The following is a 13,888-nucleotide window of genomic DNA, read 5'->3' on the forward strand; positions in this document are numbered from 1 at the left end:
CTGCTCTGGGCCCATTTTAATCCCCAGCAGAACTGCTGTGTTTCTCCATCTTACATTGCCAGGGATTTTTTTAGCCTGTGTATTTTCATCCTCCTGTTTGCTTCCCAGTCTCTTCAGCCCCCAGGACTGGAAGGCTCTGTCACTGCTGTCACTGGCATATGCAATAGTAATTATTCAATACCATGAGTTATTACTTTTCTTTACAAATTAGTTAAATATTACACCAATCCTCCCGTTCATTATTTTCACAATTTAACCTTTGCTTTCCCCCTGGCAGAGGCACCAAGTAGGAGGAATACCTGAAGATACAAAGTGTTTGTGTGGATGTTTTTGGCCACCTGGAATTAGTCATGTAAGTGTATTCCATTCAGCAGCCAGATCCCGACACATCACACAGCCAAGCTCCCTGTAATCATGGCTGGTTATGGGTGCTGGCTCCAAAGCCATCTGATTCAGTCACGATTATTTGGACCAGAAAGGAAAACAAAAAGGCACAAGAGCTTCTGAGCATGCTGAGAGTTGTCTGAGCTTCCCTGGAAGGTGGATAGAATGACAGGGGGTTTAAGGAGCCCTGTTATACCTTGCTCCAGGAGCTGCTCCTTTCAGGAAGGTGAAGAGTTGTTGCTGTGTTTTCCTAGACAAGGTTCAGGTGACAAAGCTTTGTCTCTCCAGGGGTCCTTTGTGTAGGGTCTGCTCAACTTTCAGCTTTGTCTTCATCTCTGAAAGGATGGAAAGGCTATGGTTATTCTCCAGTACCTCCAGCTGAAGAATATCACTGGCTGGCATAGCTTTGCTGTCCTTGCATCAAAAGAGGGACAGCAGGGGACAAGCCCACAGTCCCTCTCAGTGCAGTGACAGAGCACGTTGCTCTTCTGTTCACAGATACTTCATTTGTCCTGTCAATTATTTTAACCACCCTTGGTTTAAAGCTCTGGACCCCCCAGACTTTACTCTGTTACTTTACTCAGTTACACACATGCTTTCTATTCCCATTCCATCCTGCTGCTCTCCCATCCACAAAAGACCTAATGAAAACCAAAGGTCACAGAAAAGCAGGGAGGGCAGTGTGCATTAAGTAAATAACTTGGGCTCAAGCAGCAGCCCTTTAGGTAGGGGTATTTATTGAGTCCCACATGAGAACAGAGCTGAACCTCTAGAAAATGGCAGCATTTGTTTTTGCCTGAAGGACCTGACCTTTTAAATTTGCATCTCAGAGAGCAAAGGAGCCTTGTGCTAGGAGGAGAGATTTTCAGTGTGCCCTTTCATCAGCAGGTACCTGCCTTTAGCTCTTGAGGAACAGCCTCACCTCACTCACTGAGCTCCAAATTCTGACACTAATGAAGTCATTCGCCAAGGGAGGGTCAGAATCTGGCCCTTTGGGGATTTAGCTGCTGTTTTTAGGAGGTTCACAAAGGAAGTGCTCATTTCCACACCTGAGCACTGGCAGTTTGCAAGCAGCCCCTGAAAATGGGGTTATTGAAGGGTTGCACAAGTGCTGTGGGAGTGTGTTGGATGCTGCAGCTCAGTCAGTGTTGTCTCCATAGCAGCAGTACCCAAAGGTAGGGTGGAGGCTGAAAGCCAGCCCTTGCTTTTCCAAAGCACTGAGTTCTGGATGCATTTAAGAGGGTAAATTCTCATTCTGGGTATTAATATCACAATAGTCCCAAAGTGAACTGCAATTGTTAGGGCTCACTGCAGACATCCAGGAGCACTTCTGACCCTTAGAGCAAGGGTGTGTCCTTACCTGTTCAGCACTGTGGAAGGTGAAACACCACAACTCTGATGTGATTTGGGAAGAGGCGTTTTTGGGAAGGCCTTAGGAAGAGGCAGCCTGGAGCTGTTGATCCATGTTTGGAGTAGAGCCCTTTTAACACAAAGAGAGGAAGGAAGATGAAACACTCCCAGACCTAGGTAAGCAGTGCTTATTTGAGTGGGAAAACTGAACTATTCCAACTCACATAAGAAATTGGAGTGTTCTTAACTCCTCATAACCACTAGAAACACTGCCTGTGCACTCAGCACTATCAGGGGAAGGCGCAGCACTCTCCCTTTTAGCAATCCAGGCAGGATTTAGAACCCTGAGCACAGCATACCAACACTGCTATGCAAGTCAAAGGCTCTCTGGGTAGATTACATAAACATAAATATCACACAAGGCCAAGAAGGAACTGGGGAGCAGAACTGATTTGAGAAAACTGCTGTAAGCCAAGATGCCTTTAAAACAAGAGACCACTTGGACACGGGGGGAGCCCACATGCCTGAGACAATGAGCTGTAAGGGGAGACAGCGAAGAGCACTGCAAGGATGAGACAGCCAGGAGTCGAATTCCCTTTCAAGTGAGCTTCAATCACCAGGTTCTCAGGGTGGGGATGCTCGTGTTCTGCGGGGGGCACTCAGGAGGGGATCCCAGCTGCTCTCTCAGCTCCTCACGCTGACAGCTCTAGCAGCATCTCGGCGGCGGGGGGCTCTCCACGCTGCTGTCCCCCAGCATATGCTGTGCTGACACTGCCTCAGAGATGCCCACCCACTCTGCCTTTCTCCCACAGAGAAACTGAAGGCTGCACTTGGCACGGGCCCAGTCTGCTGTTTCCTTTTTTCCACTAAAGCTGTAAACAGCAGGGAATGCAAGCAGTCCGGGGCCATCGGTGGTCTGATGGCCTCGCTGGCTGCCTGTGGCCCAAAGGGGAGCAGGAGGCTGCAAAAACCTCCAGAGAGGGAGAGGGCTAAACGAATGTTTACTTTAATTAGCATACATATCGTTCTGAAGAGGAAATGAGTAGCTTTCACTTTTTCTTCTTAAGTAATATCTGCGTCCATGTAGTTTAATCTTACTTAGCTGCTCTGTAATTTGGCCATGACCCAGCTCTAGGGGATGGAAACAGCTCTACGGTTGCCCAGCTCAGGATGACTTTTCCTTACCCTGCATTTAAACAGAAGTGAGCAAGGGGTGTGGGCAGAGCCGGGTGAGGTAGCTCGGGGCAGGAGGAGCCCCAGCAGGATCCTGACACTGGAAACACAGCGGATAAATCCCTTCTCAGGGAGAACCCAAGCAAACTTCCCTCAGTGTAGCAGCAGCTGCTCCAAGGGACAGAGCGAGCTGTGGTGCAAAGTCGTGCTCCTTGAGAACAGGGCTCTGTCCCAGCCAGTGCTCCATCCCCTGGCTGTACACTGGGTCAATCCAGGCACTGCATCCCACGTGTGTGAGCCTGCAGAGCTCAATCAGCTCCAGGGTTTGTGAGAGTGCCACTGCTGTGGATGGAAGATTGGCTTCCAGCCACAGGAATCAGAGCCATTTCTGGAGCCAGAGAGGATGTCCTGCAAGGGCAAACAGGAGCACCAACGAGGTGGAAGCTTCCAGCTCCTAAACACGTGAAATACAGATCTGAGTTCTGGAGCGTTTTTGTTCCTCTGCACAGCTCTGAACCCAGTAAAGCCCAGCTGTGTGACAGTGTTCTTGAGAACTGACCTTTTCTTGGGGGTGATGGAGATCAGTGATGGTTTTTCTGGTAATACTAATAGTGTTTGGGGGCCACTACTGTGCACTTGGAAAGAAATCCTTGAAATCCAGAGAATCACAGGCAGAGAGATAGAACAGCAGCTCTATTCCTTGCTGGTGAGAAGCTTAACAGAGTTTTTTGCAGTAAAGGTATATTTAAAGAGACATAGAATTGTGGAATGCACTGGGTTGGGAAGGACCTTAAAGCTCATCTTGTTCCAAGCTCCATGGGCAGGGACACATTCCACCATCCCAGGGTGCTCCAAGCCCTGTCCAGCCTGGCCTTGGACACTTCCAGGGATCCATGTGTAGCCACAGCTGCTCTGGGCACCCTGTGCCAGGGTCTCATCCCCCTCACAGGGAGGAATTCCTTTCTTATATTCAATCTGATTACCCCCTCCCTTACTTTGCAACAGTTACCCCTATCACTGTGTAAAAAGGGCTCTCCCCACATCCTTATCAAGATAAACATTACCGTGTGGTTAAGACCTCTTTATTATGCGGTGAATTCAGGAAAAGGTGACCATGGCTGTGTTTCCCCTGGCCGGTGAAGTGGCAGCAAGCACAGGAAGCTGTGCCAGCTCCGCTCTCCGTGGCTGCCGCTCCCCGAGCTCTCCAGAAGGGGCCAGTGTGCCCCCGCCTTTCGGGGGCCGCAGGAAACCTGCCCAGGCCTGTTTTTATTTAGAAAATGCTGAGCTGTCTGGAAAGTTTGATGAAGAGGGATGCAGCTGTATTAATGTGCTTCTTCCTGGGGATTTGAATGCAGTTTCTGAGCAGTGCAGGAGGAGCAGAGATCAGGGAGAGAATGTGCAGGGAAGCAGCTCTGCTGACCACACTCAGATATTTTAAACCTCGCGTCATGGGACTTCAGCAGCTTAAAATTCAGTGCTTAGGATTGAGTGCATTAGTCAGAGGTTCCTCTCTGCAGCACGACGAGCCTGGGAGTGCTCTGGAGCCGCTCTGACACGGGAGAAGCACCAGGCCCTGTGTGTGCCGTGGCCACGGATCAGCTTTTTCACTTGGAGCTTTCAGGCTCAGTTCCCTCTGATCCCTGTGAAGGTCACTGGAATTGCAGCAGCACAGACCAGCCTTGTGCCTTCTGGAATAAAGGATATCCTCAGCGTCTGCAGCCGGGGATGGCTCCTGCTGTGCTCTGCCCCCCAAGATGGTCATGGGTGGGGTTTGTGTGCCCGTGGGCTGATCACCAGAGCTCCCAGCCCTGCGTGGGTCTGACACTCCCTGCATTGCACTGCAGGTATGGTTAAAAAAAGCCCTCTCAGAGCCAGGGAGGAGGCTCAGCAGTGCATCTGCAGCTCTCTGCATGCAGTGGCTTTTATCTTCTTTACTTGGAAATGAGTCATTTCCCTGTACTGTACAGAGATGCCCAATTTCCTTGGAAATGGTTCAGTTCTGCAGAGTCCCCAGAAATCCCCAGTGATGGGACCCAATTTTTGCACTGGGTGTTTTACCTGTCTTGAGAGATGCCTGGGGATTTTCACAGGTTAGAGAAATTTAAAAAATAATTTAAAATAATGGGTAGAAGCAACTGAGACTTTACTCAGTTCATATTTATTCCAAAGGGCACGTGAACCTTCTGCACTGAGCACTGGCAGTTAATTCATCACAGAGCCCCAAAGCACAGCCAAGCATGTTTCACGCAGATTTAAGCCTGCAAATGAAAAAGGACTGTTTGCACACGTGTGCTGGCTGCAGTGACTGCAGCTCCAGCTGTGGGGACTTGGGGTGGCTACAAATTATGGCTGACTGGAGGTGGTCAAAGGAGGACTTTGGGGTCTGCAGGGTGGGCTTGTGAGCCCATAGCTTTAAGACCTGCTGAGGATGAGGATGGTGGAAGAAGCATTATCCGCAGTGAAGAGGCACAGTGGCTCAGCAGAAAAACAACTGTAGTGATGTGCTGTCAGATCTGTGCATCTGTGTATTGCTAAATGTTACCACCAGCAATTTTACCTGCCTATTCTTAGAGCCATATGCATCTTAAAAGCCTTCAAACACTGAGAGGAAAAACCCAATTAGACCCATTTACAAAAGGCTGATCCAATCTCACTGGCATTGCTGGAAGCTCGTGACCAAAGTGAGGCCAAGGGCTGAGGGAAGGATAAACATTTTTGTCACCCCAAAGCAACCAGGCCTGGCCTGCCCTGGGGACAGGGGCTGGCAGCAGGATGGCTGTAGTTATTACCATAATACAGGAAATAACAGTCATTGGGGAAATGGGACCACGCTTTGGTTTCCTCTTCCATCCCAGTCAGAGGGGAGGAGGGAGAGTGGTGCTGTCATGGAGGTATTCATTTGGCAGCCACGTGCTGCTTGGGTTTTGTATTCTGGTCCTTCATTCTGGAAAAAACAATTTTTGCCCTTTTAACATTTCCTTGTGCTGCATGAAATCCCAGCTCCGGCCTTCAGTAGTGCATGAGGAGCTGGCTGCTCTGGATGCCAAAGGCTGGGAAAATCTCCTGATTTCTGAGGAAAAAATGCTGAGAAGAACCCAAAGTGCATTTAAAGTAAGTTTCCCAAGATCTGAGCTAAACTAGACCTTTCCATAGCCTGACCCAATGGCTTTGGGCTCTGGAGGAGCACCTTGCCAGTATTCAGGCAGGAAGGAGGAGGAAGCTGTAATTCAACAGCAAATCCAAGGCACAGGTTTTACAAAAACAGCTAGCAGGTGTAAAACACTAAAGACATTTTGAATGCTTGGGGTATCTCTGCTTTCAGGATTTTTAGGCTCCCAAAGCAGGCGCTAGCAGGGCCTGTGTGAAGATAAGCCTCGTGCTGCAGGTTAATCCCAAGATGTCACAGCAGTGGCCTTTTATTATTATATCACAAAAACATCGACTTTAGCGCATTACTTCAGAGATAAACGTAAATACCCGTCACCATGCAAAGGCCGAATGTGGGCCGTGGTTCCTCACGGACAAGATTTCTGCGCTCATCCATCGCGGCGAGGAGGACGCAGAGCCCCCGGGTCCCCTCCGCTGTCCCTGGGGCAGCCTCCGGTCCCAGCCGGACCGAGGGGCGACCCCGGCCCGGGGGCTCCGCCACAGCCCCCTCACGGCCCGAGCACAGCGCCCCCTGCCGGCCGGAGCCGCGCGGCACGCCGGGACTTGTAGTCCCCACCGGCCGGGCCCCCCCCCAGGGGAACACAGGGAACTACCGCCCCCAGCGTGCCCCGCGCGGCGCCGCCATCCCTCCGAGCCCCCGCTCCCCCTCCCGCCGCGCCGTGGGGCGGGGGGCGCTCCGGGGGCTGCGGGACGGGACAGGACAGGACATCCCGGGACGCGACATCCCGGGACGGAGCGGAACGGGACAGCCCGGGGCGGCGGGGCCGGGCCCAGCAGCTGGCGGCGGCGCGGGGGCGGTGCTCCCGACGGCAGCCGGGACTTCCTGTGACGGCTCATTTCCTGGTCGGATGGGGCCGGCGGGGGGCGGCGGCGGCGGGGTCGGTCCCTGTCCCTGTCCCTGACGGGCTCGGTGGTCACCGGTGACGCCGCCAGGCAGCGATGCGGGCCCCGGGCCCTGCCGGCAGCCGGCCCCCGCCGTGACCCGGTGGGGCTGCGCACGCCGGCCCCGCGGGGCGCATGGAGGCACCCGCCGCCCTCTGCGAGGTACCGGGCAGGGTCCCTGCGGGCCGGGGCTCGCGGCGGGGCCCGCGGGGGTAACGCCGCAGGCCCGTTATCCCCGCTGCTTTTGCAGGTGTGACTCCCCGGGGGACAGCGCGGCTCGGCCCCGCCAGGCGAGCGGCGCCGGGCCCCCCTCAGCGGCCGCGGCAGGAGCCGGGAGGGCTCGGGACCGACTCGGGCATCGCCCCCGTGGCCGGCACTGCCGCCTCCTGAGACATGAAGAAGTTCTTCGACTCTCGCCGGGAGCAGGGCGGCTCCGGGCCCGGGTCGGGCACCAGCGGCGGCGGCGGCGGCAGCAGCGGCCCGGGCAGCGGCTACATCGGCCGGGTCTTCAGCATCGGCCGGCACCAGGTCACCGTGGACGAGGTGCTGGCTGAAGGTAAGGTCCCGGTTCCTTTCCGAGCGCTTGATGGATGCTGCTGTCCCTCCCCAAGCTGGAAGGGAGGCCTTGGGCTGTCCCGGGCACCTAGCCTCCTCCTTGACCCCCAGATTCCTGAATATTTCATTGTCCTTGGCAGAATTGCAGTCCAGTGGTGTCTGTAAGCTGATGTGTCTGGTATTCCCATCTGTAAATCCAGCGTGGGTTTGGTAGAGTTAGCTTTTTTTTAATGTTTTAGAAATTGGGGGATATTTAGAAGTTAATTGTTTGCCACTTCTAAAGTGGGAGTTAACCAAAAGAAACACCCAAACCAGAAGCGTCAAATATTTTGGTGCAGAACAAGATGCTGTAAATAAAGAAAGCAGTGTCTTTCACTCTTAAACTTTCTTCAGCTGTTACCTCCTTTCCCACCTCAAGCAGAGAGGATTAAAACACTGGAGTAAATTCCTTGTAGCTATGTTGTGCACATAGGTAGGCTGAGCAGGACTGGCTGTGACCTGGGATGAGGGATTTCTCTGTATGTGGGATGTCTGCAAGGCAAAGTGGTGATCTCAATTGCCTTTTTTCTTTCTTTTTTTTTTTCCCCCAAATAAAACAGTTAGAGACCTAAAAATGAATCCTAGGGGTTACAGAACTCATGAAGTGTGCAGGCCTTGCAGTGCAGCAAGCTGCTGGTGGCATTTGTTAATTGTAACCAGCTCTGCTGCTCTAACTATCATTTTACATTTCATTTGTTGGGGCTGTAAGGAACTCCTGAATGGCTCTGCCTGGTAACCTTAGCCTCGACCTTCAGAGAGACGTTGGCCTCTTTAGACCTGGTCCCTCCTGCGCAGCATCCTGGGCAGATTTAGTCCAAACTGTTTTGTTTTGATGGTGAAGGAGAGGAGAGCTGCTGGGAGAGAGCTGAGTGGGAGGACCTGTGTTGGCTTTTACAGAAAGAGCCCTAAAATGGAAAAGGGACTCTGTATATGCTGCCTGTGTTCAGATTTGTAAGAATTCACCACGGTGTACAAGAAAATAGGTCTGTGGCTGTTTTTCAGACTTGGTTTCTGATGTGTTCTGCTGAGAGGAGCACCAAAACCAGGCTTTTACCTAGCAACTACAGTGATTATTTTCCCCCTTGAAATTTGCAATATAGGTTTGCCTGGACTGGTATTTCCAAGGCCCTTTTGGCCCTGGAAGCTGAGGCCCTGCATGAGCTAAACTTGAGAAGCTGTCAGTCTCTCTTTAATGCAGGATGGCCTCATCCTGGTAAGATGGGAAGGCAGAAGCTTTTTTTGCTGATGAGTAATGAGCTGGCAGGTTCTGCCCCGGGAAGCGAAGCCGTGTGTCACCGGGCTCTCCTGCTGCTGCAGAGGTGGAGGTGGGAGCACAGATTGCCTGGGAGGGAAGAGCCTCCCTTCCCTGCCTCTCTGTCCTGTGGGGGCTTTTCCCTGCATCTCCTGGTTCCTGTCTGTGGCATGGAGCGTGGCCTGCAGCTCTGGGTTCCTCACATGCAGGCTGAGCACACCTGTGAAACAGTTCTGTGAGCAGAGGGAGTTCTGGTGAAAGGTGCTGCCCAGGTGCCTCCCTGCCAGTGAGACTCTGCTGTGGGCAGTGTGAGATCCTTCTGTGTGCAGAGTGGAGCCTCCAAGGGGCACGAGCGAGGCGGTGTGCTGGTTTGCAGGCTGGCACCTTCTGTTGGGAACAGTGGAAATGCCCTTTCCTCTGCAGGAAAGTTGGGCCAGCTGGGGAGCAGGGTGGCTCAGGAGTGCTGCAGCTCTGCATGCCCGTGGCTGGGTGTGCTGGTAAACAGCCTTTTCTCCCTGACTCAGCTGGAGACCTGGGGAGCTCGTGGGCAGCCCAGTCCCTGTGCTCCTGACGTCTGGACTCGGCTGGAAAACCTCTCTCTATCTGCACTGGTGTTTCAGCAGTGCTGGAGGCAACTGCTGGCTATCTCTGCTAAAAGGAAGAGTCCCCTGGGAAGCACTTTGGAGGAGGAGTATCCTGTCTGGGAAGGAAGGACCTCTCATCCCCGTTGCTTTAGGAGGGAGTGGGGAGGCCTGTGTTTAGGTGCAGCCTATGAACCATGAAAAAAAATGAGATGTAAAAGTGACTTAAAAGAGAGAAGCAATGAAGTGATGAACGGTGTGGAGGAGACTTGAGTTGAACCAGAAGTTTCGGAATTAAGTGTTGGGATTTGCCTCTGCCTGTCAGCGCTGTGCCTGGTCACCCTGAATTCTGCTGAGCAACCCTGCTGATGAGGAGTGTGCCCTGGCTGCAGCACCGCCTGTGCCAGGTGGCCAGTGGCTCCCTGTGCCTCTGGGCTCTTGTGTAGATCCCCCAAAATACCTGCTGTTAAACCTGCATGGTTTAACTCCCCCACCTCTGAAAAATAGCTCTGTCTGGATACTTGCCTGCCTGGGCAGGGAGGAACATCCCCTCCTTTTGGAAGGAAGTAGATGGGAATAATGCAGAAGGAATTTGAGAGGTTGGTTGTGGTGTTAGGATATGGTGAATCAGGAGGTTTTTACAAACAGGGTGTTGCAATAGGTGATTCCTAGTTGGGTCGTTGTAGCTCTCCTGCTCTAATCCATGTAAGAGCACAAATAAGCTCTTGAACAATTGCCCTCCAAGTTTGCACAAGGATTATCTGTAGTGGGAGGGCAGTGCTGCTGGCCCTGGGGGTCTGCAGGGCCAGGTTACAGTCACACAGTGCCCCAGTATGGGCTGAGGAGTGTTGGGACTGGTGTTTCACAGAGCTGAAGTGAATGCCCAGGAGCTCTTGCAGTGTGGGGCTGAGTCAGGCTGCTGTCTTGCTGTTTTCTTTCTGAAAATAAACTGAAACAGCGTTGGACCAAGTCAGATACTGCTCTTTGTTTCTGCCTGTGTGTAGGGGAAAAGCCAAAACAACAAAATCCCACCCCACAGCCCCATGCTGGAACTCTAGAGAGGTTGGTGTCCCTCTGATGGGGATCAGGGCAGCAGAAACATTGAGAAGGATATTGCCATAAATGAGGAATTTGCTAAGGAGTTTGGGAGGGGTGTGTGGCAAAGTACCACAAGGCACGGGTGAGCTAAAGCAGGTTGGGGATTGCCCCAGTGTCCCTTTTTTGAGGGCTTTTGTGTTTGGTGTGACTCTACTCACAGTGTTGTGAGAGAGTGCTGAGCTGACCTGAGGTGTGTAAACATTGATGGGGCATGTGTTTGAGCAGGGTTTTGTTTGTCTTGCTCTGCTTCTAGCAAAAAGTACAGGCTGCCTTTCTGCAGGTCTGTGAAAAGTTACTTTTAAAATTACTTGTGCCTTTTTGAAGGTCTTTCATCTTCAAGTGTCTAAGTAAGGGATTCAGGTTTAATAATTGTTGGGTACCTCACTGGAGTTTTTCAGGTACGTGCCTGTGTGCTGTAGCTGGTGTTGATTTGAAAGCATTTAATGGTTGGTATTACAAACCAGTGCAAAGTCACAGAATCATCTTACGTTTGCCAGCTGTATTTTTCCTCTGTTTTGAAAAGAAGGACCTTGTGGGATCCATCCTGAGTTTTCTTAGCAGACCTACAGGCCAGTGCATGTGGGAAGCAGCTGGGAGAGGCTGTGAATGCCCAGCCTGTGCCCTGAGCTGCCCAGGGGTGTGGCTGACCTGAGTGCAGAGGGTTTCTGCTGACCCCTGCCCTGCTCTCCCTTGGCACCTCCTTCCCCTGCAGCACCATAACCTGAAGTCACTGAAAATACACGTGAGCGTCTTCTGAAGTAATTTCAGTTTAAAGCAAAGCCCATCTGAGGGGCGTTTTGCAGATTTATGTGATCCTCAACCCCTTTCCAGTGTGGTTGGGTTCATGACTTTTCTTTGAAGTGTATTTTGTGAGTTACTGCTTTCCAGCTTCAGCCAAGGGCCAGCTGCTAATCACCTGACCAGGGACATTTGGATTAGGAATTAAACTGTTTCTCCTCTTGGAATGGGACATGTGATTTTTATTTTTTAATTTTTTCCCTGTTTCTTGTGAGGCAGAACGTGTACTCTGCACTCTGCTCTGCCAGGTAGGATGTTTGAGTCTGTGTTCCAGCAGTCTGCTTTTCTGAGAGTAGAAGCCAGGGGAACTTGTGAAGAATCCCAAGGGAGTTATTTGCTAAATGCTGAGGTATCCCAAGTGTTTTGGTGCTTTTAGCAGCACAGCTTTTGCTGGGACAGTGTGTGCTGTGTCCTGAGATGTAATCAGGGAGGAAAAGCAGGTGTTAGTGGATTTAAGTGTGTAAGAAGTTGTGTGGGCCAGAGACTGGCCTGGCCTGGCTCGTGGGCTTTGTGCAGCCTGTCACAGAAGGGCTCTGGGTTGTGCCTGGGGGGCTGGTTCCTTATGGAGCAGCTGTGGCAGCTAAAAGCTGGTTTAGAAGCAGTGCTAGCCCAGCCAGCCATCATCCCAGGAAGGAACCCCCCATGTGAAACCAAGAGAGTTTCTGTTTCAGCAGTCCTGCTATGAAGTTGTCAGTATAAGAAAGCCTAGTTTTGGGATTCTGGCTGGGGGTAATAAATGGTTTAACTCTCCAGCTGGGGTCTTGCACCAGTGTTCTAGTAGTTATAAAGGAACGGGTTGCTAACCTCTGGTTGCATGTGCATAATGTTTTTATTGTGGCGTGAGCCTTCTCCCCTTTGTGCAGGAGCTTGTCAGCAGCTCGAGGAGAGCAGGTGGGAAGTTACAAATGTGCTGAAGACAAGCTGGAATCCACTCTGGATTTAGCACTTCTTGCTTTCCAGGCTCACCCACCTGCGTTAATCATGGCTAATGAGGGGTCAGCACTGGCTAGGTGCTGCACACTTGTCTTGGGGCTGGGAGCTGCTTCCCTTGAAGGTGACTTTTTTTCAGGGTAAATGTTCTGGGCCGGCTGAAGCTGTGCCCGTTGGGAAGGCAGTGTGCCAGCTGCAGGGCTGGTGCTGCTTCTCTGGAAAGTCACAACCAATTTGCCTTCTCCTGTGCTAAGTGTTTACTTGTGTTCTACATGTGGAAGGAGACAGGAAGTCTCTGAGGAGAACATGCCATAAGCAAAATTGGTTTATGGGGGAGTTATCTTCTGATAACAAGAGGTAACTGAGTAAATTTCCCAGGAAGGGGTGCTGCCTTCTTAGGATGGGGGAAGCACAGGATGTCCTTGTGGTGGTATCATGCTGGAAACAAACCTCCTTGGATCAGATACTGGCTGCTGTACTTCTTGAGAGTAGGAACAATACTGACAGTGATTTACAAGCACAAGGAAAAGATTTGGAAAGGCTTAAGTGAGGCACTGCAAGGTAATTCTTATTTGTGGCTTTTTGTCATTATGGAAACTTTCTCCTTTTGTAGGAGGTCCAGGAATTGCCACTAAATGAAATGAAAGTTATTGTTAGCTGCCCTCAGTGTGATGCAGCAGAGTGAAACAGAGGGGAGCTGCTGCAGCTCCTCTAATGCGAGGACACTGCCCAGAGTATCTGAGCCCTGGCACAGCCTGTGGATGTGTCCTTCCACCCCTTTTAGGGCTGCTGGGAACTCAGATAGGGAGGTGAAGCAATGCAGAGCATGTGTGGCCAAGTCAGGAATTGATCTCTGGCCTTCCAGACTGGGTGCTTTAATTGCAGTCTGTGTTTCCTCTCAAGTGCTGCCTCGCTGTGATTTCAGTGAAGCTCTTGGCACACGTGTGATTTGGGTGTAAATTCACACTTGCTCTGTGGCAGAACCCCTGCTGACACCAGGACCCTGGGCCATGTGTTGCAGGATTGGATTAAAGACATTTTTGGAACAAGATGCTCATAGCATGTGGTTTGCTTCATGATTTTGCAGAAAGAAATTACGTACCATTGACGGGTGATCTCATAGATTAAAAATAAAAAAAGCCATCAGCAGCTGAGTTCCCTGAGCAGGGATTTGCGTGTGCATCCCCTCAGAGCTGAGCTGGAAGCTGGCTGGTGCTGTGATGAGGGCAGGTAGAGCTGATCTCCATTCTCATTCTCTGTTAGTCACACACCAGTCTCCCTTCCCATAGGCCTGTGGTAGGGGGCCCCAAAATGTGCCTGTGTGAACTTACAGAGTAATCTGACAAGCTGTTCTTGAGGGTGTGAGAGCAAAATGCAAGCTCTTCTGAGGCTCTCTAATTGCACAGCTGTTGTTCAGATATCATCTTAGCTTGTCTCTCCTTCTGCAAGCAAAATTATGCTTGCAGGGCTGATGTGTGCTTTTGCTGCACAAATGGCAGCAGTGAAATAAACTCAGGCTTGTCTCTAAGATGTGCAGAATGCTCCATGAGGACATGATGTGCCTGGTTCCTGTGGCTGTCACTGAACATCAGCCTTTCTTCAAGGCACCAGAACAAGCAGGAGGAGCCCTTGGTTTGGTGTGTTATACATGTTTTTGTGACTTCACTAGCCCAGGTTT

The 13,888-nt window shown here is 51.5% G+C and overlaps 1 protein-coding gene and 1 long non-coding RNA gene across 8 annotated transcripts in view; one reads left to right on the plus strand and one right to left on the minus strand.

The window, feature by feature from the left end:
* Positions 1-515: 515 nt before the first annotated feature.
* Positions 516-6,572, minus strand: LOC115484449 (uncharacterized). Its single transcript, XR_003945094.2, has 3 exons — positions 6,385-6,572; positions 1,745-1,864; positions 516-719 (listed from the first exon to the last, which is right to left on the minus strand). It is a non-coding gene; the product is annotated as an uncharacterized LOC115484449 (long non-coding RNA).
* A 317-nt stretch (positions 6,573-6,889) lies between these two features.
* Positions 6,890-13,888, plus strand: part of AAK1 (AP2 associated kinase 1) — a 56,456-nt gene continuing 49,457 nt past the window's right edge. For 4 of the 7 annotated variants that reach the window (XM_050982973.1, XM_050982975.1, XM_050982976.1 and 1 more), the window contains exons 1-2: positions 6,893-7,119; positions 7,208-7,513. In XM_050982973.1, the coding sequence (XP_050838930.1) occupies positions 7,351-7,513 (163 nt within the window). In that variant the 5' untranslated portion in view covers positions 6,893-7,119; positions 7,208-7,350. Of the gene's footprint in view, positions 7,120-7,207; positions 7,514-13,888 lie in introns of all 7 variants that reach the window. The other 3 variants (XM_050982972.1, XM_050982970.1, XM_050982971.1) reach the window with 3 other exon arrangements.

The sequence above is a fragment of the Serinus canaria genome, chromosome 22 (assembly GCF_022539315.1).
Source record: "Serinus canaria isolate serCan28SL12 chromosome 22, serCan2020, whole genome shotgun sequence".
Taxonomy (NCBI): domain Eukaryota; kingdom Metazoa; phylum Chordata; class Aves; order Passeriformes; family Fringillidae; genus Serinus; species Serinus canaria.